The 25,457-nt window shown below is 44.1% G+C and overlaps 1 protein-coding gene and 1 long non-coding RNA gene across 2 annotated transcripts in view; one reads left to right on the top strand and one right to left on the bottom strand.

Annotated features, from left to right (window-relative positions):
* The window catches only part of IL22RA1 (interleukin 22 receptor subunit alpha 1), a 29,480-nt gene extending 9,820 nt beyond the window's left edge, over positions 1-19,660 (top strand). Inside the window, exons 5-8 of the mRNA XM_060205544.1 lie at positions 2,380-2,552; positions 7,257-7,401; positions 16,902-17,023; positions 18,458-19,660. Coding sequence (XP_060061527.1) covers positions 2,380-2,552; positions 7,257-7,401; positions 16,902-17,023; positions 18,458-19,399 — 1,382 coding nt within the window. The 3' untranslated portion in view covers positions 19,400-19,660. The remainder of the gene's footprint in view (positions 1-2,379; positions 2,553-7,256; positions 7,402-16,901; positions 17,024-18,457) is intronic.
* A 1,564-nt stretch (positions 19,661-21,224) lies between these two features.
* LOC132542507 (uncharacterized) lies at positions 21,225-25,401 on the bottom strand. The gene is made up of 3 exons (XR_009553517.1): positions 25,277-25,401; positions 24,044-24,150; positions 21,225-21,815 (listed from the first exon to the last, which is right to left on the bottom strand). It is a non-coding gene; the product is annotated as an uncharacterized LOC132542507 (long non-coding RNA).
* Positions 25,402-25,457: the final 56 nt, after the last annotated feature.

The raw sequence follows: 25,457 nt of genomic DNA, 5'->3' as shown, positions 1-25,457 counted from the left end.
GGGGTCTCATGCATACCAACAATTCCCCCTTTCTTTTTAACTAATGGCCATTGTGGGGTGAACAGAAACGTATATCGTACAGGCGTTTTCAAAAGAACTGGCATAAGACATGGAAAACAAAATAGGTGAGCAGCAATAACCAGTGTGATGCCAAGTGGAGCTTTTCTTGCCTCAAAGGGCAAGGCCTAGCAGGCGAAAGGGCATTTCTTGCCTCTGGGAATGCTTCATGCCTCTGGGGGCATCTCTTGCCTCAAAGGGCATTTCTTGCCTCTGGGAATGCTTCATGCCTCTGGGTGCATCTCTTGCCTCAAAGGGCATTTCCTGCCTCTGTGGGCATCTCTTGCCTCTTGGGGCGCTTCATGCCTCTGTGGGCATAACCTAATAAGGAGGGGGAGCTTTCTGCCTCTGGGACAGAGCCTGCAGGCGAGGGGACATGGTCTATAAAGTTTCAAGGCAATTGGCTGAAGTTAGTCTTTGAGAAACACAGCAGTGTGTACCAGTAAGTCCAATGGAGGTGTCAGTCCAAAGTAGCTGACCGCAGAAGAAAATGCCGGAGGATGAAACGCTGCACGTCTGTCTCGATGGGGAATGTTGGCCACCAGAATTTTGCTTTTCTGTAGAGAGTGATCTTTGGAGTCTGTGAATCTGTTTCTTCAGGTCGTGCCAGGTCACCTCATTGGTTTCCGGGGGCGATGTCAGAGAACAGGATCCAAATGGATTTCCAGGAATTCCATTTGAGTAGATGCTTTTTCATGTGAAGATTTTGACAGCTGAAATTCACTTATTTGTCAAACAAAACTTGTAGCAGATTAGAAGTTTACTATAATTGATAACTCCATTATAATTGGAAGTCGTTTCTAGTATGATTTTAAGGTTGTTTAAACAGTTTAAACTCAATAATATGTGGAAAGGTAAACAGAAGAACCACGGTTAAAAGCCTCAAGCATGAGAATAATTAACATAATCATTGCACTATCTGCCCCACCCATAACTCATACAGTTTTCAGGATTAAACGTTTCAGATTCATGTCAAGACGTAAAAGAGAAATCAAAGGAGGAAAAAACAATTTTTTGGATTGTTTCTGGATGTCTCTAGAAATCATGGCTGCGTCCAGCATTTTTTTTTAAGTCAATGTCAAACAAAAATTCAGTCATTCAAATCATTCTCTTATGAAACGCAACTAGAACCAGATTATCAAGATCTCACCATGTAGGATTAAGAATCCCCGGAGGGCGACCTAGTCCAAAAAGGTCCTCGAAATTCCATTTAGGGTGTTTCTGACTGTTCCTGCTGGATTGCTTCAGGCACCCATTTTTAAAAGCGTCTTCCCATTGAAGAAAGAATCCAATCAAGAGAGTAGAACTAACCACGTGTCTCCATACTTGGGAACTGCCAGGGTACTCGAGAATGCTCCTCAAACTAGAGTAGTCCTTCTCCACGGGAAACATTCGAGAAGAAGTCCAGAAAGTCCCAGGGGAAATCCCCATGCATATCCCAAGGTCTACGATCACGGTCATAAAGAACGAAATTATGGCCTGGAGCGAAATGTAGTCCTTTTCCTCGGGAAACATGAGAGAGGGAATCCAGAAAGTCCAAGGAGAAATCTCCGTGCATCTCCCAAGCTCTATGATCCCGGTCATAAGAAACCAAAGTTCCTGGTCAGGGAACCGAAATGTGGCCCAGAGTAAAATGTTCCAGAGACAGAGAAACTGTCTCATAATGAAACAGTAGAGGCTTTGGCAAACCTCTTCGTAAGTAAAAGAGAAGACCATAGTGCATAGGTAGGCAAAGTCTTCACTTATCTGGGAGTTGCGCAGGTCTGGTCCCACGTTGTGGCGCCATATGTCGTTTTTGACGGGTTAGGTTGTTTTCGCCGGGCTGGCTTCACGGGCGGGTAACAGATGACCCGGGACTCATGGCTGGGTTGTAGGCAGTATCTCTTTATTCATGCAGGACGCAGCATAATCTAAGACGAGCTAAGTTAAACTCAAAGTACAGTACTCTAAAACTCACAATGCTGTCTTTATATATACTTGCCAAGTAGGGTGGAAACAGGGTGTGACATAGAGAGGGTGGAGAGAAAAGTGACTGGTGACAATCAGAGTGTGACAAGGAGAGGATCAGGGTGTGACAAGGAGGGGGGTGGAGCAAAAACATATCATGAAACAGTGGGGATTGAACCAATGCCCTGGAGGGAGGTGCTTGTTAACAGCGGTTATATAAATAGAATGAAGTGGTTATGTAAATAGAATAGTGTTAAGCAGGGGGGATTTAAACCAAATGAAACAGAAGGGGTCTCATGCATACCAACAGTTCAGGACAGCCACTGCTGTCTGATTCTGACTTTTTCTTTTCTCTTTTCTATCTCCCTTTTACAGCTAACATAAATCCACCTGATGTGACATGTATCCCCAAGGTGAGATCCATCCAGATGGTTGTTCATCCTTCCTTTACACCTGTGCACTCAGGTGTAAAACAGTTAACCTTGGAGGACATCTATGATGATCTGTGTTACCATTTAGAGCTCAGTGTCAACCACACCTACAAAATGGTAAATAAATGGTAAATACATGTTCCTCCCTGGTCTTTCCCAATCTGGGAAACTAATTTTCCTCTATTAGCTCTGCACCTGAGAAGCTAGGCAAAGTCATGCTGTGGAGGTGTGGGATGGTGAATGGAGACATCTTTATTTCAATAGTCAATCGGGAGAAATTAGAAATCATCAAATAGGAAGAATCCTTTTTATAACTATGTTATGAAACATATCTGTAGTGTTAGTGAATATTTTATTATTATCAACTTTCAGTTCAACCGTGAGTTAAATTGAAATCTAACCACTAAAAATTCATTTCAGTCAGAAAAAGCTTACACTGTAGGATTTCAGTCCTTTTATGCCTATGGACTCATTTTATTACCCAGCATATGGCCTGTTTTGATGAATGTTCCAGGTACACTTGAAAAGGATGTGTATTTGACAGCTGTTTAGTGGAATGCTCCACAAATACCAATAGGATAAAAGGTGGCTAGGAGCACCTTTCAGCTTTTCTGTGTCTTTCCTCGTTTGGGGGAGGTCTATTATTCTTTTAATTGTTGAGCATATGAAAATCTTCAATTATAATTGTGGACTTGTCTACTTTGCTTTCAGTTATATGTATAGTTGAAACTCTGATCTGACACATATTCATTTATGATTATTAAAGCCACCTAACAAATTGCTTTTATCAATATGAAATATTCTTTTCTTTCTTTTTAATTTTTCTAAAAATATTTTATTGTACTTATTCATTGAGTAGGATCTGAGAAACTGAGAGGGAAGGGGAAGGGTAGAGGGAAAGAGAGAGACCCCTGCAGCCCTGCTTCACTGCCTATCAAGCTTCTCTCTGCCCCTACAAGTAGGGAACAGGGACTTGAAGCCTGGTCCTTAAGCATACTAAGGTATGCACTTAACCAGCTTGCACTCAACCTGGCCCCAAAATGTCTTTTTCTATCTCTAGTAATATGCTTTACATTGAAGTATGTTGTAGCAGCTCTATCTTTCATGATGTAGCCTTTTTTAAAAACATTCTTTTCTAAAAAATTTTTTAATTATTTTTATTTATTGGATAGAGACAGCTATAAATTGAGAGGGTAGGGGGAAATAGAAAGGGAGAGAGACAGAGAGACAGCCCTGCTTCACCACTCATGAAGCTTTCCCCTGCAGGTGGGGACTAGGGGGCTCGAACCTGGGTCCTTGTGCATTTCAATGTGTGAGCTCAACCAGGTGTACCACCACCTGGCCCCTGCATGTAGCCTTTTAAAATCAAGTACTGCTCATGTCTCACTTATGGTGGTATTAGATATTGAACCTGGGATCTCAGAGCCTCAGGCATGAAAATCTGGTAGTCTGCTGAGCTATCCTTTGTATCATTGCCTCTGCTCATCATCTATCTTATCCTTGAAGCTTGCACATTGTATATTTTTTGCATCCTTTTCAACCTATCTGTATCTTCATATTTAAAACATATTTCTTGCAAATAGTATTCTGACCACTTTGTCTTTTTTATTGAGACAAAAATTTTGAGGTATAATTCACATACCATAAAATTGTATGCTTGAAAATATGCCATTGAATGGTGTTTAATGTATTAAAGATGTGCTCAAGTGTTAATATAATCTAGTTCTCTCTGTCCCAGTGAACTTTTTCAAGTTCTTTAGTTCTTCTGTCATTTCAAAACTGTTACTAAGACCATTCACTGTTTTTATAATTTCAGATATTGTTTTTTATTCTAGAATTTCCAGTTTTTATAGTTTTTGTGTTCTACTAGAATCTCCCACTCATCTTCACTATGAGCATATTTTATTGAACTCACTGCCTTGAGCATAGTTGTACTAACTGCTTAAAACCAATACCTAAAAATTTCAACATTTTTGTCATCTTCGGGATGACGCCTCTTGAGTATGAATCAAGTTCTCTTTCTTTGTAGACTTAACAACTTTGATGTGTTTCCTAGACATTATGAAAGACATGTTGAGGGGGTTTTGGTTTGTTACATTCTTCTAAAGAGTTTATCTGCTTGTTTATCTGTTTTAGTAGACAGTTACTTTAGCTAAATTCAAACCCCTGAAATCTAAGTACTTTTTAATTTACCTGGGTTTCTTGGAGATTCCCCTCAATTAGCATCCAGAGTGTGGGCAAAGTTTATACGCAGACGTTGGGACTCTGTTTTTCTCCCTTCACTTTCCAGCAGATAGGGATCTCCGTGTGGCTTTTTTTTTTTTTTTTTTTTTTTTGCCATGAAGTTATCACTGGGGCTCAGTGCTGACACTATGAATCTAGCACCCCCAGTGGTCCTTCCTTCCTTCCTTCCTTCCTTCCTTCCTTCCTTCCTTCCCTTTCCTTCTTTCCTTCTCTGGCTCTATTTCTATTTGATAGGACAGAGTATTTGAGACAATAGAGGGAGATAGAGAGGGAGAGAGAAAGACAGATATCTGCAGACCTGCTTTGTGAAGCATTCTCCCATTCAGATGGGAAATAGGGGCTTGAACCCCTGTCCTTGTACATGGTATTGTATGTGCACAACCTGGTGTGCCACCACCAGGCCCCTAACACATAAAAAATTTAAGTATACAAAGGTCCAGTTTCTAAACCAGCATTGCTGAAGTCTAAAGAGAAAAATGACCTGTAAGACCAGAGAAATGGACAGGATTCAGGGACCAGACTTTTATCCTGTAACATGAGCCAGACTGCCTTAGGACTTTGAATAAAGGAGCATTATAACTATATTAACTGTTTAGAAGGAATGTGGGGCAGCACAGGAGATAGCTTGATCAGTAAAGTACATACTTTCCATGTATAAGGACTGCGGTTCAAACCCACCAGTCACCACATGGGAGTACCATATAAAAGAAGCTTCACACGTGGTAGAGTGGTGCTGTGGTGTCTGTCTCCTTCTCTGTCTCTATCCCTTAAAAAAAAAGAGCCAGTTTTTCCCTTTTTATAAGTAAAAAAATCTTTTAAAGTAAAAAAAAAAAGAAAAGAAAAAGAGGGGGGCAGACAATGGTGAACCAAGTTAAGAGCACATAGTACGAAGCACAAGGATCCTGGTTCAAGCCCCCGGCACCCACCTGCAAGGGGACTGCTTCACAAGCAGTGAATCAGATCTGCAGATGTCTGTCTTTCTCTCTCCCTCTCTATCTTCCCCTCCCCTCTCAATTTCTCTCTGTTCTATACAAAAACAAAACAAAATAAAATGGCTGCCAGGAGCAGTGGATTTGTAGGACAGGCACCGAGCTCCAGTGATAACCCTGGAGGAAGAAAGAAAGGAAGAAAGAAAGAAAGAAAGAAAGAAAGAAAGAAAGAAAGAAAGGAAGGAAGGAAGGAAGGAAGGAAAGAAGGACGGAAGGAAGGAAGGAAGGAAGGATGGAAGGAAGGAAGGAAGGAAGGAAGAGGAAGAAAGAAAGAGGAAGAAAGATAGAAGAGTCCACCGGGAATTGTTCAGGCATGAAACCCCAGTGAACAATAAGGCAGCAAAATACAAATAAATAAAATTAAATGCAAAAGAAAGATTACAGTGGTACCAGAATGAATATGGAAGTGGCAAGGTGAAATAGGAGAAAGGTGACCAGTAAGGAAGCTACTTCATGAGTCCAAGCCAAAGATACTGCATAATAGTCAAGTCAGTAGCCATGAGGAATTCAAGAGAGGAATGGCTATTCAAAGCGCTTTAGATGTTTGCCAAAATGGAGTAAAAGGAGAAGAATTAAAAAAAGGGATCATGAAGTGGTAGAGCTGCTGGTAGTGATGTGACAATGGCGGTAGTGATAACAGTGGCGGTGATTAACATCATCTAGTATCTGTAGAGTGGTTGCTAGAGCCAGACATTGTTCTCCAAGAAAGCACACAGATTTTGGTGAAATTCATCGGTTTTGGGAATAAAATGGAAGGTAGTGGGATGGGAATGGAGTATCAAAGACCAATGGGGTGGGTGGTGGGTGGTATATTCTGTGCACCTGGTTAAGTGCACATATTATCATGTACAAGGACCTAAGTTCAAGCCCCCACTCCCTACCTGTAGGGGGAAGCTTCACAAGTGCTGAAGCAGGTCTGTGGGTGTCTATCTTTCTACCTTGTTTTTTTGCCTCCAGGGTTATTGCTGGGGCTCAGTGCCTGCACCACGAATCCACTGTTCCTGGAGGCTTTTTCCCCCCTTTTGTTGCCTCTGTTGTTGTATTGTTATTATATTGTTGTTGCTATTGATGATGTCATTGTTGTTGGATAGGACAGAGAGAAATGGAGAGAGGAGGGGAAGGCAGAGAGGGGGAGAGAAAGATAGACACCTACAGACCTGCCTCACCACTTATAAAGCGACCCCCCTGCAGGTGGGGAGCCAGGGGCTCAAACTGGGATCCTTATGCCAGTCCTTGTGCTTTGTGCCATGTGCACTTAACCCACTGCACTACCACCCAACTCCCTGTCTTTCTACCTCTTTATCTCCACCCCTCTCAATTTCTTTGTCCTATCAGGTATAACAGAAAGAAAAAGAAAAAAGGGGGGAAATGGCCACCAGGAGGGGTGGACTTGTAATGCCGGGATGATCCCCAACTTTATCCCTGGTGGCAGTAATAAATAAATAAATAAATAAATAAATAAATTCCAACCCAGCAGTTTCTGCTTCAAGTTTCTTCTAAATTTGGTAACCTAGCAGGAGGCATGGGCAGCTTGGGCTACATATGTAGTTTGGCAAGCTAAGAGGAATCACTCTTATTTTTCTGTCAGACTCAGTCCCTTGAAGGGAAGCAGAGAGAATATGAGTTCACTGAACTGACCCCTGACACAGAATTCAGTGGGACTGTCACAATTATGGTTCCCAGCTTGTCCAAAAAGAGCTCCCCCTATGTGTGCCGAGTGAAAACACTGCCTGGTAAGTATCCTGACATCAGAAGGTGGTGGGACTCTTACATTCAAGTCTTTTTTTTTTTAAGTACTTACTGAATTATTTTAATTTCTGGCTATATGGAATATTGTGATCCCGTGAGTACCCATTCATTGGGGAAACTGACAATCCTTCCTAGCCGACTGAATCCACATGGATTCCAGTCACTTTCAAAGCCATTGACTGGCTATGGAAGAAGGGCAAACGCTAGAAGAATTGTGATTTGTCAATAAACTGTCTTGTCTATCTTGAGTTATTGCTGAACACTTTTTTTTTTAATATACCAGAGCACTGCTCAGCTCTGGTTTATGGTGGTGCTAGGGATTAAACCTGAGACCTAGGAACCTCAGGCGTGAAAGTCTTTTGCAAAATCATTGTGCTATCTCCTCAGCCCCATTCTGATTCTGTACTTTCACTTCCTGCGACCAAGGTGAGGCTTGGTTCTTTGAAAAATAATAATAATAATAAAGGAAGAAAGAAACTATAAAAGGGCTATTAGTATATTATCAGAATTAATCTTCGCTTATCTGCAAACAGATAATCACTTGTGATAAGCACCTATTGAAGCTCCAGCCTCCAGCTCATGTCGATTTCCTCTTACTACCAAGATGCTCACATATCCTGGCAAAGTAATTTCACTTTAATATCAACCTGAGTGAGATATTCTATGTAGACATGATTTAAAAGATCCCTTCCTAGCTCTCAAAGACTAATATTACTGGGGAGTTGGGCAGTAGTGCAGTGGGTTAAGCATATGTGGTGCAAAGCACAAGGACTGGCCTAAGGATCCTGGTTCGAGCCCCTGGCTCCCCACCTGCAGAGGAGTTGCTTCACAGGCAGTGAAGCAGGTCTGCAGGTGTCTATCTGTCTCTCTCCCTCTCTGCCTTCCCCTCCTCTCTCCATTTCTCTCTGTCCTATCTAACAATGATGACATCAATAACAACAAAAATAATAACTACAACAACAATAAAAAACAACAAGGACAACAAAAGGGAAAATAAATAAATATTAAAAATAGATGTATTTTTAAAAAAGACTAATATTACTGACAGTGGTGGTGGCATTCAGCATTTCTGCAGTTCGAAGCTGGGACCAGGCATGACTAAGTGCAGAACTGGTAAACAACTGATGAGGCAGGTACCACTGAGATGCTCACTTTACAAGTAAAGACATTGATGCTAAGGGTGGTCAAGTGCCTTGGTCAAGGTTGCACAGTTGGTGAGAACTGGGACTCAGCTTAATATTGGAAACAATATCCTCACCACTACACCACTCATAGAAATCATCTTGAGTCACCTGCTAAGTGAGGCCTCTTTGCTCTAGCACATTGTAACCCAACTCTCATCATAAATGCCATGATTTTTATTAGTGTCTGTTTTCATAGAGATAGATGTGTCGTAGAATAGCAGGTCTGGAGAAGGAAAGTGATAGCAGTGGGTCCATTTTAACCATTCTGTTCAGACCATGATGCTAGCTGGTGATTACTGTTCAACCACACCAACATTCAGATCAGAGTTTAATTTGAGGGCTGGACACAGCTCAATGCATAGTGGAAAGAGGGGTACCATATGAGGAATAAGGAGGCTCAGAAGGCAGTTCACAGATATGGGTCAGCTAGCAGGCCAATCCTCCCTTTTAGAAGTAGGGGGAGCATAGCTGGAGCTGCAGTAACAAAATGAGGCCTGAAAACTTCAAAGCCTGTTCTAAGGAGTAACTGCAGCCTGGGAGAACCATCACTGGGCAGGTCCCAGTTCAGAAGCTTATTAGAGGCCCAACAGTCCACAAGTGACTGACCTCTCCACTGGACTCCCAGTGCATTAATATTCCTAGGATCAGATGAGGCTGGCAGAGCAGCATCTCTGACCCCTGCCACAGGGCATGGCCTTACTGGGGAGAGGCTGACTCAGGAGACCAAAATAAAACTTGGCAAAAGGACTCGAAAAAGCTTACATGAGATTTGTGACTCTCTCTGCATGATGACATTAGATTAATCTCACCCTTCCTGACCTATCCCTCCCCTCCCTGCTTTTCAACAATGGGCTGACCACCCTGTCTTCACCTTTCTTTTTTTTTTTTTTAATTTTTATTAGGGAGGTACTCACTGCTAACGCTAGTATACTTCTGCTTTCTTACTTTGGTGCCATACTCCAAACTCAGTCAATTTCTGCTTTGCGTTTCTACTTCTTTTTTTTTTTTTTTACATGCATAACATTCCCCAGATTCCCATTTAGCAATACAAACCCCACTATTTCATTCATCATTTTTCATGGACCTGTGTTCTCCCCACCCACCCACCCACCCCAGAGTCTTTTACTTTGGTGTAATACTCCAATTCCATTTCAGGTTCGACTTGTGTTTTCTTTTCTAACCTTGTTTTTCAACTTCGGCCTGAGAGTGAGATCATCCCATATTCATCCTTCTGTTTCTGACTTATTTCACTCAACATGATTTTTTCAAGGTCCATCCAAGATCGGCTGAAAACGGTGAAGTCCCCATTTTTTACAGCTGAGTATTATTCCATTGTGTATATAGACCACAACTTGCTCAGCCACTCATCTGCTGTTGGACACCTGGGTTGCTTCCAGGTTTTGGCTATTACAAATTGTGCTGCCAAGAACATATGTGTACACAGATCTTTTTGGATGGATGTGTTGGGTTCCTTAGGATATATCCCCAGGAGGGGAATTGCAGGGTCATAGGGTAGGTCCATTTCTAGCCTTCTGAGAGTTCTCCAGACTGTTCTCCACAGAGGTTGGACCAATTGACATTCCCACCAGCAGTGCAGGAGGGTTCCTTTGACCCCACATCCTCTCCAGCATTTGCTGCTGTTACCTTTTCTGATGTGTGACATTCTCACAGGAGTGAAGTGATATCTCATTGTTGTCTTGATTTGCATTTCTCTGACAATCAGAGACTTGGAGCATTTTTTCATGTGTTTCTCGGCCTTTTGGATCTCTTCTGTGGTGAATATTCTGTCCAATTCCTCCCCCCATTTTTGGATGGGGTTATTTGTTGTCTTGTTGTTGAGTCTGGTAAGCTCTTTATATATGTTGGTTATTAAACTCTTATCTGATGTATGGCATGTAAAGATCTTCTCCCATTCTGTGAGGGGTCTCTTGATTTGGGTAGTGGTTTCTTTTGCTGTGAAGAAGCTTTTTAATTTGATGTAGTCCCATAGGTTTATACTTGCCTTAGTCTTCCTTGTAATTGGATTCGTTTCATTGAAAATGTCTTTAAAATTTATGCGGCAAAAAGTTCTTCCAATATTTTCCTCTAAGTATCTGATAGTTTCTGGTCTAACATCCAAGTCCTTGATCCACTTGGAATTTACTTTTGTATTTGGTGAAATACAGTGATTCAGCTTCATTCTTCTGCATGTTTCAACCCATTGTTTCCAACACCATTTGTTGAAGAGACTCTGCTTTCCCCACGTAATAGTCTGAGCCCCTTTGTCAAAGATTAGATGTCCATAGGTGTGGGGCCTCATTTCTGGGCTCTCAATTCTATTCCACTGGTCAGTGTGTCTGTTCATGTTCCAGTACCAAGCAGTTTTGATGACAATGGCCCTATAATATAGTTTGAGATCTGGCAATGTGATGCCTCTGGTTCTGTTCTTTTTTCTCAAGATTGTTTTGGCAATTCTAGGTCTTTTCTGGTTCCAGATAAACATTTGTAGCATTTTTTCTATTCTCCTAAAAAATGTGCTTGGGATCTTGATGGGGATAGCATTAAATTTGTAGATGGCTCTGGGTAATATATTCATTTTGATGATGTTAATTCTTCCAACCCATGAGCATGGAATATCTTTCCACTTCTTTGTGTCTTTTTCAATTTCTTTGAGTAGTGACTCATAATTTTCAGTATACAAGTCTTTCACTTCTTTGGTTAGGTTTATTCCTAGATATTTTATTGTTTTTGTTGCTATAGAAAAAGGAACTGATTTCTGGATTTCAATTTCTTCTAACTTAGTGTTTGCATAGAGGAATGCCACTGACTTTTGAATATTAATTTTATAGCCTGACACATTACTGTATTGCCTGATGATTTCCAAAAGCTTCTTGCTAGATTCCTTAGGTTTTTCCATGTATACTATCATGTCATCTGCAAATAAGGAGAGTTTGACTTCTTCTCTTCCAATCTGTATTCCTTTAATTCCTTGCTCCTGCCTGATTGCTATGGCAAGAACTTCCAACACTATGTTGAATAGTAATGGTGATAGTGGGCAGCCCTGTCTAGTACCTGATCTGAGGGGAAATGCTTCCAGTTTTTCACCATTGAGTATGATGTTGGCTGTAGGTTTGCTATATATAGACTCCACTATCTTCAGGAATTTTCCATCTATTCCTATTTTTTGTAGTGTTTTGATCATAAAGGGATGTTGTATTTTGTCAAAGGCTTTCTCTGCATCTATTGATATGACCATGTGGTTTTTGGTCTTGCTTTTGTTGATGTGGTGGATCACATTGATTGATTTACGTATATTAAACCAACCTTGCATGCCTGGGATAAACCCCACTTGGTCATGATGAACAATCTTTTTGATATACTGCTGTATCCAGTTGGCTAGAATTTTGTTCAATATTTTCGCATCTATGTTCATCAGAGATATTGGTCTGTAGTTTTCTTTTTTGGTTGTGTCCCTGTCTGCTTTTGGTATCAGGGTGATGTTGGCTTCATAGAAGCTGGCAGGGAGTATTCCAGTGTCTTCAATCTTCTGGAAGACTTTTAAAAGTAGAGGTATTAGTTCTTCTTTGAAAGTTTTGTAGAATTCATTTGTAAAACCATCTGGTCCAGGACTTTTATTTTTGGGAAGATTTTTGATAACTGTTTCAATTTCATTAGCTGTGATGGGCCTGTTCATGTTATCCACTTCCTCTTTACTTAGTTTTGGAAGTTGGTAGGTATCTAGGAAATCATTCATTTCTTCCAGGTTCTCTAACTTGGTGGCATATAGTTGTTCATAGAAGCCTCGCATGATATGTTGAATTTCTGCAGTGTATGTTGTGATATCTCCTCTTTCATTTACTATCCGATTTATTTGGGTCTTCTCCCTTTTTTGTTTTGTGAGTCTGGCTAAAGGTTTGTCGATTTTGTTTACTCTTTCGAAGAACCAACATTTACTTTCATTGATCTTTTGTATGGTTTTCCTATTCTCAATGTTATTTATTTCTGCCCTAACTTTAGTAATTTCTGTCCTTCTGGTTGCTTTAGGGTTCCTTTGTTGTTCTTCTTCTAGGTCTTTAAGATGTGCAATCAGGCTGTTTATTTGTGCCTTTTCTTGTTTCCTAATGTGTGCTTGTATAGCTATGAACTTCCCTCTTAGGACTGCTTTAGCTGTGTCCCAAATATTGTGATAGCTTGTGTCTTCATTTTCATTGAACTCTCGAAACATTTTGATTTCTTCCTTGATTTCCTCTTTGACCCAGAAGTTGTTAAGAAGTGTACTGTTGAGCTTCCACATTTTGGGACTGTTACTAATCTTTTGTTGATTGTTAAGTATTAGTTTAATTCCACTGTGGTCTGAGAAGATGCTTGGGATGATTTCAGTGCTCTTGAATTGGCTGATGCTGTCTTTGTGGCCTAACATATGGTCTATCCTTGAGAATGATCCATGTGGAATTTAGTAAAATGTGTATTCCAGTTTCTTGGGATGAATGACTCTGAAAATGTCCAATAGTTCTAGTTTATCTATCTCTTCATTTAGCTCCCTTATGTCTTTACTGATTTTCTTCCTGGATGATCTGTCAAGTTGAGATAGTGGGGTGTTGAAGTCCCCTACTATGATTGTGTTACTGTTAATATATTTCTGTAGCTCTTTCAGTAGAAGTCTGATGTATTTAGATGGCTTCTCATTGGGTGCATAGATATTAATAATTGTTAAGTCCTCTTGATTGACTGATCCTCTGAGCATTAAGTAGTGTCCATTCCTATCTTTTTTAATCTTATCTATTTTCAAGTCTATCATGTCAGATATGAGAATAGCTGTTCCTGCCCTTTTTTGTGGGCCATTGACTTGTATGATAGTTTTCCATCCTTTCACTTTAAGTCTGTGTTTGTCTTGTTGCGTTAGGTGAGTTTCCTGTAGACAACATATTGTTGGGTTGTGTTTTCTGATCCATCTTCCTACTCTGTGTCTTTTAATAGGTGAATTCAGGCCATTCACATTTATTGATATCAAAGATTGAAGATATTTTAACGCCATTCTTGTAGAGTTTTAGAGTGTTTTGATATATGTTCTATTTGTGGTGGTCTGGTTGTTTATAGGAAACCTTTCAGAACTTCTTTCAAGGCAGGCTTGGTGATGGTTGCTTCCTTCAACTGTTGCTTGTCTGAGAAGGTTTTGATGCTTCCATCTAGTCTGAATGACAATCTAGCAGGATATAGTATTCTTGGCTGAAAGCCTTTCTCATTGAGCACTCGATAGATATCTTGCCATTCTCTTCTGGCCTGTAGTGTTTGTATGGAGAAGTCTGCTGCTAATCTTATGGGTTTTCCTTTGTAGGTGACTCTTTGTTTTTCTCTTGCAGCCTTCAGCATCCTTTCTTTATCCTTATTCCTTTCCAATCTAAGTATGACATGTCTTGGTGTCTTTAGGTCTGGGTTAATTCTGTTTGGGACCCTCTGGGCTTCTTGAATCTTTATGTCTTTGGTGTTGTCTAGACTAGAGAAATTTTCAGCTATTATGGCCTGGAGAACGCTTTCTTCCTCCCCTTCTCTTTCTTCCTCTGGTAAGCCAATAATGCGTATATTGTTTCTTTTGAAGTCATCCCATAGGACTCTGTTGTTGTTTTCAGCATCTCTTAATCTCTTTTTGAGGTCTCTTACTTCTTCTTTAGTTGTCTCTAATTCATCCTCAATCTTGCTAATTCTGTCTTCAGCCTCATTGATTCTATTCTCTCTGCCCTCTACTGCTTTCTGGAGTTCATCTATTTTGTTGCCCTGCTCTGATACTGTTTTAGCTTGTTCAGCTAGTTGCCTTCTTAGCTCAGCCATTTCAGCTTTCAGCTCTCTAATAACCATGAGATTATTAGAATTTTCTTCCATATTCTCATTTGTTGTTCCTGCAGTTCTGATTACAATTTTTTCAAATTCTTTACTCACTCCTGTTATTATTTCCTTAGCTAATGTTTGGATGTTGAACTCGTTGTTTTGTGCTTCGCCCTCTGGAGGACTTTTAGCTGGACTCTTGTCCTGGTTCGAGTCTCCATTATTTTTTCTTGTTGTTTTAACCATTTTATATAAGTTAACAGTTTTTTCAATCCCTGAGTTGGAGTTCAGTGGTGTAAAAGCCTTTTTTTTTCCCCTGTAGGCTATGGTAGCCTGAGGGCTTTTAAACTATCAATAGGCTTCTTGGCTTAATCAATGACTGTTGACCAAGAGATAAAGCAGGGTGTGGCAGAGATAATCCAGTGGTTATGCAAAGAGACTTTCACAGCCCTTCAGCTATGCCACCGAGGTATAGGTCTTCTCCTGAGTTTCCCGGTTAGATCTCTGTGCCCTCCCTGTTGCTGCTCCAGATTCTGAGGGTAATAGCAATGGAGACTCAGAGTTGTACTTGGTGAGTCTCTGGGGAGTCCTTTCCTCCCTTCAGCTGTCCCCTTGTTGGTGGAGCAGACTGGAGGTGGTGTCTCCACTGACAAACTGTCGAACTGTTAGCAGTCACTTAATCTCTCCTTAGGCCCCTCTCTCCTCTCTGTTACCAGCCACGCGTGTTTGTACTCACGGGTGATTTACTGGGTTTCTGTGGTCATTCTAGTCCTGTCTTGTTTCGGTCCGGGTGGTCTCCTTTGGTATTCCTAGTTGATCCGGGAGAGGAGACTGTCTTCACCTTTCTGTTGGCTGGGCCTTGCCTGATCTAGTTCTTGATGTGGTACCATTTCTTTTCTTTCTTCCTTTCTTTCCTTGTTTTTTTTCCAACAGGTTTATCATTTGGGGCTTCAGTGCCTGCATAACCCCACCACTCCCAATAGGTCTCTCTCTCCCTCTCTCTCTCTCTCTCTCTCTCTCTCTCTCTCCCCCTTCTCTTTTTTTTTTTGTTTGTTTGTTTGATATAGCATGAGAGGCAGAGAGAGAGAGAGAAGAAGGGAAAGAAGAGATACCTATAGCACTACCCCACCACTCCTGAAGCTTCCCCCATGCTGGTAGGACTGGGGACTTGAACCCAGGTTGTCAAACAGGATAACATGTGCACTCTGCTAGGTGCACCAGTGTCAAGCCCCCATGTGGTGTCATTTCCCCTCTAGGGCTGTAGCTACTTTTATATAACTCATGTTTTTAAAAAATATTTTTTAATATTTATTTATTTTCCCTTTTGTTGCCTTTGTTGTTTTGTTGCTGTAGTAATAACTCATGTTTTTAAGGGTTATTTATTTCTGGCATACAGAAGGAACTTTATCTTTCCAAATAAAGCATATTAGTACTCATCCTTACCATTTATTAAGCATCTACTACATTGTCAAGCCACTATGTAAATAATCTACATATACAGTCCCCTTTCATCTTTACAACAATCCTGCAAGCTAGGAAGAGTCATTTCCATGTGACATGGGAGGAGTTTTGGCTCAGAGAAATTAAGCAATTTGCTCATGATCACATAGCAACAGGTCAGTGAACCTGGTTAGGTTCACAGTTAAGTTCACTAAATTCTGACCACCACTTTGCAGCATTCTTTGCAGCTATTGCACTCTTCGTTTTCTTACTTCCTTTGGGTAGCTGTATACCCTACCTTCCCTTCTCCCTCTGCCTCTGCCCTATATCCCCTGCCAGAACAGCGGAACCTCAGACTCAGGCAAGAGGGACCCTTAGCTGAGCACCTGAGACTTTAGAGTCTCTCTCTGTTTCTGCTCTGACCATGGCCTTCACCATACAAAGAGTCTTTACATCTAAGTGGACAGTCCTTGTCAAGTCTGAAGCCTCTCTGCTAGACTGCACACTGAGTACCAGTGATTCCAAAACTCCTTGTACAAATGCCCCTAGTCTGTGCCCAGCCTGGGCACACCTCCTCCTTATATCCCAGTTCCTGGGGCCAGATACTCTGCTACTGTGGAGATCCTTGGCCAAAGTGACCATGGGGTGACAATTTGGGGTTGGCCAGGGGTGGGGGAGTATTGGATGAGCTTGACTGGAGATCTCATAGCTCAGCAGTATAGGATAAAGTTAGGTGAGTGCTCTCTGTACCTCCACATTTCAGTACAATTTACCCTAAGGAGTCTATAAAAAGGACTTATGTTGATGAGAAGGTAGTGTAGAATATATTTCATTTAACTGTAAAAAGCTTGTTTATGAATTCTGAGCATCTAGTATGTGGCTTCCATTGGTGCTCTTACCTAGATTTCCACACCCCAAATAATGGGGGAAGAGATACCTTCCCAAGTCTAACTCAGGAGGACAGGTGAAGGGAAGTCCCAAGTTGTAGCACCCATACTTAGGCTCAGGGCCAGGTGGGATCTCAACCTCACTGTCTCTGCTCTGTCCCTTTGTTCATCTAGACCCGGCATGGACCTACTCCTTCTCAGGTGCCTTCCTGTTCTTCATGGGTTTTCTGGTTGCAGTGCTCTGCTACCTAAGCTATAGATATGTCACCAAGCCACCTTCACCTCCCAACTCCCTGGTGAGTATCATGACAAGAGGAAAGGGCCCACAAGGGCTCCAAGGGCTCCAAGGCCTCCAGCAGATGGCTTGTCTCAGGGACCCCTTGCTCTCCTGGAAGAGCAGGAATCCCCACACAAAGCATACTATTAGGCCTCATTGCTCCAATGAAATCTGATGGAGGCATGACCCAGCAACTCTCTGGGTGGACTGGAGAAGGACAGGTGATCAGAAACAGCAGGATTGATTTTGCATCACAGTGCTCAGGACCAGACAGGTGATGTAGGACCTAAGAGAGCAAGGCACTGCAGGGGTCTGAAGATCAGCAGACACCAAGATAAGCTGCAGAGAACATGTCCTATCCAAACAGGCAGCTGAGTACTGCCAACTGGGGGTGAGGCCCAGTGCCACCAGATTGTTTTCAAGAGAAGTCAGAAAGTTCAGACTGCAATGGGAAATCGCCCAATTTATTTTTCTTTTGTTAACTAGAGCTCTACTCAGCTTTGGCTTATGATGACACTGGGGATTGTACCTGGGACCATAGATACTTGAACATAATAATCTTTTACATAATCATTATGCTCTCTCCCCACCCCAAATCTCCCAATTCTTAATTGTCAACAACTATTTAATATAAAGTCTTTTCTAATAAATAAATATTTGTTTAAATTGCTATGACAGAAATTAAGATGGGAGGGGAGAAAGAGAGGGAGGGAGAGAGAGAGACACCTGCAGCCACTAGTGAAGCTTTCCCCCACAGATGGGAAGCACCCTAGGGCTTTGAACCTGGGTCCTTATTCATGGTAATCTGTGCACTAAACCAGGTGTGCTACCACCTGGCCCTTTAAATATAAAGTCTCATGCAAGCTACATCAACAGCCCTGAACTGACCACCATCTCTGTGGTTCTGCTAGAGGAGAGGGCCCCAGGCAGCACCCCCACCCCATTGAGCTGTCTGGGGTTCAGGGAGTTGGCTTGCACCCTTCAAAGGGACAAAAGTACTTCAGGACATTTCTCTCAAGGTTCAAATCCAATGATCCATGTCCTGGCCTTCCCTTGCTCCCCATCTTGTCCCATCTTGCCACCTGCATTGTTCTTGGTGTGCCAAGAATAATGTAAGCTCCCATATAGAGACCATATCCTGAGGTAACCCCAAGTCTGATTCATCTGCTTCCTGTATGGCCTATCTCCTAGTAAAATTTCAGCCAAAAGTTCTCCCAGTGATAGTCCAGACTTTAGAAGTGGCCCTCAAAAAAAGGGCTGGGCCTTTCCCTTCACTGAGAATCCAGAATTTAGAGGAATCCCCGGGAAGCAAAGGGAACATGGAGTGTGTGTATCTCTAACACCCCCCTGACAGTCTGCCCCTTCCTCAGCCTTCCATGGGGAACTTCACTGTCCAGTGTCCCCTCAAGGTGCATAGAGCAGGTCCTAATGGTAGAATGTTGTCCTTGCACAGAACATCCAGCCTGTGCTGACCTTCCAGCCTCTGCGGTTCATCCAGGAGCATGTCCTGATCCCTGTCTTTGAGCTCAGCAGCTCCAGCAATTTGGCACAGCCGGTCCAGTATTCCCAAGTTCAGGTCTCTCTGCCCAGGGAGCCCCTGGGAGCCCCACAGCTGCACAGCCTGTCTGAGACCACCTACCTTGGGCAGTTGGACAGCTCTATCCTTCAGCCTGCCAGAATGCCACCTCACCAGACCCTGTCCTCACTGTCCTATGCCCCCCAAGCTGCCACTGAGGTCAGCCCCCCATCCTATGCACCTCAGGTAACCTCCAAAGCTAAGCCCTCATTCTACAAGCCACAGCCCCATCCTGAAGTACAGCCTCCTTCCTACATGCCTCAGGCCACTCTGGACACCTGGCCTCCTTCCTATGGGGTGTGCATGGAAGGTTCTGGCACAGACTCTCCACCTATGACACTCTGCAGTCCCAAACACCTTGGGTCTGAAGGTCAGCTTTTGCAAGAAGCACCTGCAGGCAGCTACGTTCCAGGTGGCCCTTCTCTGAAGGAGGTAAGTTATCTGGCTTCAGAAGAGCTCCAAGAAGCAAAATTCTCCTACCGGCATCTGGAAAGTCACAAGGATCCAAATCTGTTACATAGAGAGGATCCAGGGACTCCGGACTACCTAAAGGGCCAGCTGCCTCTCCTCTCTTCTGTCCAGATCGAAGGCCAGCCCATGTCCCTCCTTCCGCAGACTGCTTCCCTCCCATGTTCCCCCACAAACCAGGGTCCAAGTTCCTGGGGCCTACTTGACTCCATCATGTGTCCCAAGGATGAGGGGCTAGTGTCCGAAACTAAAGCCAAGAGTCTAGACTGTCAGGACTCAGAAGTAGAGCCACAAGCAGAGGTGGACTTTGTTTTCAGAGACCTGGCATTGACTGTGCAGTGGGAATCCTGAGCAGAGAACTGGGCAGGGCCAGGGCTCCCTCTCTGCATCCACCCAGCCTCACAACTATGACTGGCACAACCACAACCAACCATGCAGCCCTCTAAGCCTAGCCCTTGTTGAGTGCCCTTGAGCAAAAGAGGTCCCTGGTCCCTGCCAAGGGTGAGTGTTCATGGGAGGAACAGGCCCAGAAAGGCCTCCAGCCAGAGGAGCCGTAGGCAGGCATCGTGTGTATGTGCTTGAGCTTATGCAATGAGCTCATGTGTGCAGAACTTCGAGGAGCAGGACCAACCCACAAAGGGCAAAGAGTTAATGCCAGAGACTTCTGGAAGATCAAGGTTCTGCCCAAACTTGGAATTTCACAGGAGCTAACCTCTCTCTTCTCCTCACTTGTGGACAGTTTCATAATCAAGTCCTACGGAAGCTCCTATCTCTTCTGTGATTCCCCAAAGTGGAGAAAGGAGGATGGAAAAAGACATGGCAGAGCAGATTGGGCAGAACCAGCACAACCTGTGCTTCTGCCAAGGCCAGAGGCGGCACAGGCATGACTCCAGGGAGGAGTGTGGGAGGCGCAGTCTGGGGCACAACCCCACCTAGAGCTTCCATCTCAATCAAACTACACCCATACAACTCCATTCTTCTTTGAAGGTGTTGTCCCCAAAGAAAGCAGTGCCCATGTGGAGGAAAGAGCCAGAAATCATTTCTAGAGACAGAAGTTTCAGAGCCTCCCCTAAGACCTGGGCTTGAAAGGAACCTGGGACCATGCAGCCCCAGAAGGAGCCACAATCATGAACTGAACTAAATTCACAACTTTGGAAAGTCAGCTTGAGCTTCAGCCCAGGTGGGACCAAATTCCAGCTTTAGCACTTACAGCGAGGTGACCTCAAGTAAATGAATCACCGATCACATCCTCTGTTTCCTCCTCTGTAGAGTTGGGGACAATCCCTACTTCATGGGGTTGGTGAAGAGGAAATTAAATGTCTATAGAAGGCTTAATAGTGCCTAGTACATGGGCAGTGCCCAAGAATTAATAGATGTCTCTTCTTATGATATTTTTTCTATTCTCACCAGTGCTTTATGACTCCAGACTGGCATTTTAAGACAGAAAGAGAGAAACAGAGAGGCGGAGTGTGGGGGAGAATCCACAGCACTAAAACTTGTCCCAGTGCAGTAGGAGCCAGGCTCAAACTTGGATCCCAGGCATGGCAAAGCAGGCATCTTCCCAGCTTAGAATCTTGCCAGCACCCTGCTCTTGTGAATTTGTAATCAGGCAACAAAGGAGGTGCACCTCCACTCTAATCCTGTGTTCATGAGGGGTTGGGAACAAGTATTTTCTGATGGGCTCTATGTTCCAGTTTCAGCTAGAGGGCAAGGGAAGGAGTTATAGGGTGTTCTGGAAACAGGGTCCAGAAACAACTGGAGCCTTCTCCCTGAAGTGGAGGCTGGGGGGAAGGGGTGGGAAGGCCAGTTCCTGATGATATTCCCAGTGGGCCTACTCACTTGGAACCCCCAAGTCTGCCTCCTCCACACCCCACCATAGGCGGTCCCTAGTATCCCTTGATCTGTGCTTTCAGAGTGCTGTCAAACACTTTGCACTATTTGCATCTGAGATGATGTAGAAACAGAGGCAGAAAGGAGGCAAACCCAATGGCCACCTCCTGAGACTGACATAGCTGCAGCCCACACCTAGCCCTTTCGGACCTCATCAAGAGAAGGAATGTTCCGCACCCTTGTGAATGCTTGGAGACTGAGTCTAATGGGACATAAGGAGGGGAGGACCCCGCAGTGGGGTTGCTGGGAGCTAGATGGCCCCACCATGCTTTCCCAAAGTCCCTTCTGAGTATTTCTAGCAAGATCAAAGTCCCATGACCTCAGTGGGCCCTTATGGAGTACACAGTGTCCTCCTTCCACTGTACCCAGATATGCCCTCAGCTTCTTCCTTCCCCCTCCCTCCCCAGTACCAGGTGGTGGTGTTCTTATCTGTTTATAACTAATATTTAACATCCCTCCAGGGTCAATAAACCAATATCTCCCTGGTGAAGGGATTATGAGCCGCCCTGAGCACCCCAGCTTTTTCTGTACACCCTCCCTCAGCAGCCACTAGGTTGACCCTAATGGTACCCCACCACCACCACCACAAACACACACACACACACACACACACACACACACAGATTTGAGAACAAATCTGCTTTATGTCACTTGGGATAAACTTGGCTAAAGGTTGGCCATCTTCACCTTGTTCAGTAATGAAAAACAGCTTAACAGCAGGACTATTCTCACCAGGTAAGTAGGGCAGGGAGTCACAGAGGTTTTTATCAAAAGTCATAATTCTCTTCCAATTCACGTGCCACAAAGCTCTTCAAGCTCCATGAAGTGACTAATGTTCCAAGTCCTCCATGACTCCTCAAGGGTGGAGCCTGAGTGCCTGGGGAGGGAGGCAAATGACTGAGTCCTGTGACCTCCTCAGGCTGGCCTTGTCCCCGGTGAGGGCCAGGCACCAGGCTACATGGCACCTCGGGTCAACAGTCTCCCAGGCAGGGACCCTAGGGCTGCATATTCAGCAGAAACTTTCCGGGGGAAGAATGTCTGAGGCCCCGGGGACTGGTCTGGGGCCTTGGCACCCCTGAGAGTCCTAGGTCTTGACCCCACCAGCAAGAATCCTAACAGTCTGGCCCCACCTGGCTCAGAGAAAGATGAATCCCCAAGGCATTGTCTGTGTCCAAGGCACAGCAGCGCTTAGGTCAGGAATGGTAGTACCATATGTGAAAAGAAAGAGGAGGAGGAAGGCAGCCATGCAGCTGGGCAGTTTCTGTGCTTTATCGCTGCTCCTTGTGTTAACTTTCTGTGATAGATTGCATTACTTGTTTGTGCAGAGGAGGAAAATGTGCCTCAGAGAAGTTATTTGCCCCAGTTAGAATTCCCTGGGAAGATTCTATTGCTAGAAATATAGCTTCCTCCCCAGCCCCTCCTTAAACTTGCTAAATCCTTTGTTCCTGGGGAGTCTGGATGTTTAATAAACTCCTTTGGTTTATTCCTTTGTCTGATTCCTTCAGGCAAGTGAAGGGAACAATGCCTTTATATCAACAGTTTCTCTGGCCATCATCTCAAATCACCTCCCTAGAGTTGTCTCTCCCCACCCCCCATATGACCCTAGATGGCATGAGGCAACTGCAAGGAAATGAAACCAGCCAACTCTTGGCCTTCCAAGGCTTCAGCCCTGAAATTTATGGAGGGTGTCTGAGTTTCCACCCAGAAACTAGGATTGATCCCAAGACAGGGTGTCCTCCAGGGTTCCAAAGGACTGGGTCTTCTTCCTCACTGTCTCTGGGTGTCAGCCTGGATAAGGAGATTCTAGCCAGATGTTATCACCAAGGCTGCTCTCCACCCTGTCTTCCAGAAAGTGGGACAGAAGCAACAATATAGAGGCAGGAATGACCAGAGCGATACAGACAGTCCCTGCTAGGGCTAGGTGGGACATAGCTGTGGAGCACCTTGCCACTGCTCCACCTTTACTCTGCTTAAACCCGCTTCCACACTGAAGGAGCATAAGGAAGATACACTTTAACCTCCAAGTATGAGGACAACAGCAAGTGGAATTAGCTGAAGTATTAGAAGCTGGGAAGGGAGACTAGGACTGGGGAAAGGAGGGAGTAAGGTAAAACATTGAACTAGGCAGTTCTCCATATGGCCACCAGGTGGAGGCACCAGCCAAAAACAGTTTGGTGGCTGTTTGAAAAAAACAAAAACAGTGGTCCAGGAAGTGGCGCAGTGGATAAAGTGTTGCATTCTCAATCATGAGGTCCTGATTTCAGCTCCCTGCCACATGTACCAGATGTCTGGTTCTTTCTTTCTCTCCTCCTGTCTTTCTCATGAATAAATAAGGAAATTCTTTAAAAAAAAAAAAAAAAAAACAGTGGTGTGGAGGTTCTGGACAGTCATAGTTAAATCAGTATTCAAAGAGGCGCCCTTAGTGTCTGGAAGATAACTCATTCAGTAGAGCATGTGCCTTACCATGGGTGAACCCCACAACCCATGAGAGCATCGTGATGCCAGAGAAACTCCACAAATGGTGGATCAGTGTTTTGTCTGCAAAGGGGGCAAAAGAAATTTCTCAGTGCCCTCAGAGTCCTCAGGTTCTTTCTGGGGATCTCACTGAGCAAATATCTCCTGGAGGCTAGGGCCTGTGCAGAATCATTCACGTGGTTTAACAGAATCTTCTCTGCTTTTACCTTGAGGCTAGCACCATCCCCACTGACCAAAAGTCAACTGATACAGACAACAAGGACCTGTGGCACCTTCACCAGGCTGCCTTAGTAGGAAAGATGGACCCAGAGTCAGTTTATGTGTCTGTTTTAAACTGGATTGGCTGTTTGCCTATCTTTGCTATAAATGCAAATTTACTCCTGAATGTGTAACTGTGGATCCTAGTGGCTACTGTGTTCTCTCCCCCCCCCCCCCCCCGCCAAGATGTTGTTAGCACTATAGCCAGGGAGGAAGGAGGAGAAGAAGGAATACACCTGGGACTGTTTTCAAATAGAGCAAAAGACTGAACCCTCCTTGACCCCTACCCCATACCTACCCCCACCATTTGAGATTTTGGTTAAAGAATTTCCTGGTGTAGCTGAGAGATGGCTCAACCAGCAGATTACATACTATGCTGTGCATAAGACTATGAGTTTGAGTTCCAGCACCACATGGAAACACTGTAGACACCGGGCTTCTCCTCTTTCCATGTCTATTTCTTCCTGTCTTCTCTGTCTCTATGAAATAAAACAATGAGGGGGAAATGGGGCTAGTGGTCAAAAGGACAGACTAGCAGTAGTATCACTTCTGCTCAGGACCCTGGGACTTACATTTTAAAAAAGAAATTATCTCATTTATGTGACTTAGGTCTTCTCTTCTGTCATCCTCTTCCCCTCTGTCCCTTCTTCCTCTTTCCCTTTCTCTCCAAAAAGATTGAGAAGCCAAACATTGTACGCTGGAGGACAGTGTGAGAAGCTGTTCTTTCTGGACTTCAGCTGGCATAGCCTTCCCCGACCTGCTCACCCCCAATACCTAGTTCAGGTGTGTCTTCCTTATCTCCCTTTCCCCTCTCTTGTAACCACAGCACCAGAGCTTCCCCCAGTGCCATATTACCCCCATATGGTCCCAGGGCTCAAACTTGGGCTGTGTGCATGGCAAGCATGCACCCTATATAGGGAGGTATTTCTTGAACTCACATTACTCATTTTCCCATTATTATTGAGAAATGAAAAGAGAGCAGAGAGCCATGCTGCTGTTATATGCAATTCCAGGGATTGAACCCAAGGCCTCACACATGCAAAGTATGTTCTCTGTCACTGGGCCACCTCCCCAGCCACTAGATCACTTTGGTCTTATTCCCTTCCTCATCCTCCTGTCCCCTAGACCTGGTAAAAGGCAGGTATGAGTGAATATGTTGAGATGGGAGAAGGAATGTGGCAAAGGCTAGAAAGTAGGAGCCCGCAGTGACCTATCTGCAGTCCCTAGCATCTGGACCTGGCATCCCCTTCCCACCCCTTGTCTCCTGCCCATGCCAGCCCCACCCACACTTGACCCTGGCAGGGACACCCTGGGTCAGAGCTATGGGAGAAGGTCCAGAGATGAGAAACCACAAACGTTCTTTCCAGCCAGTGATGAAATCTTAACATGAGAGGCCAATTTTTAAGCCTCCTTCCCTCCGTATCTTCATGAAGTTTGGGTGCCCAAGCTCACTACCCATTTCAGAAGAGGACTCAGACCCAACACGCTGGGTAGTGACTTCCCAAAGGCACTCAGTCAATGGGGAGAGGATTTAGATCAGGAGGCCCAGCAGCTGGTGAATTCACCCCTTCTTTGCCTTCCACACAGCCAGGATTGGGTCATTACCTTCTTTCCACTTCACTAGGGGCTGGAGTTGGCAGAGTGGATCGAGCTGAGTGGAGTAGAAGGAACCCTATGCCCAGCTGGCTGGAGACAGAAACAGCTCCACCTGTTGCCACAGCCCAAGCAATGCTGGAAGGACAGAACGGCCCTCCCCTTACCCCCCCCCCCCGCCCCTTTTCATAGT

The sequence above is a fragment of the Erinaceus europaeus genome, chromosome 13 (assembly GCF_950295315.1).
Source record: "Erinaceus europaeus chromosome 13, mEriEur2.1, whole genome shotgun sequence".
Lineage (NCBI taxonomy): Eukaryota > Metazoa > Chordata > Mammalia > Eulipotyphla > Erinaceidae > Erinaceus > Erinaceus europaeus.
This window is presented reverse-complemented; position numbering and strand designations above follow the sequence as displayed.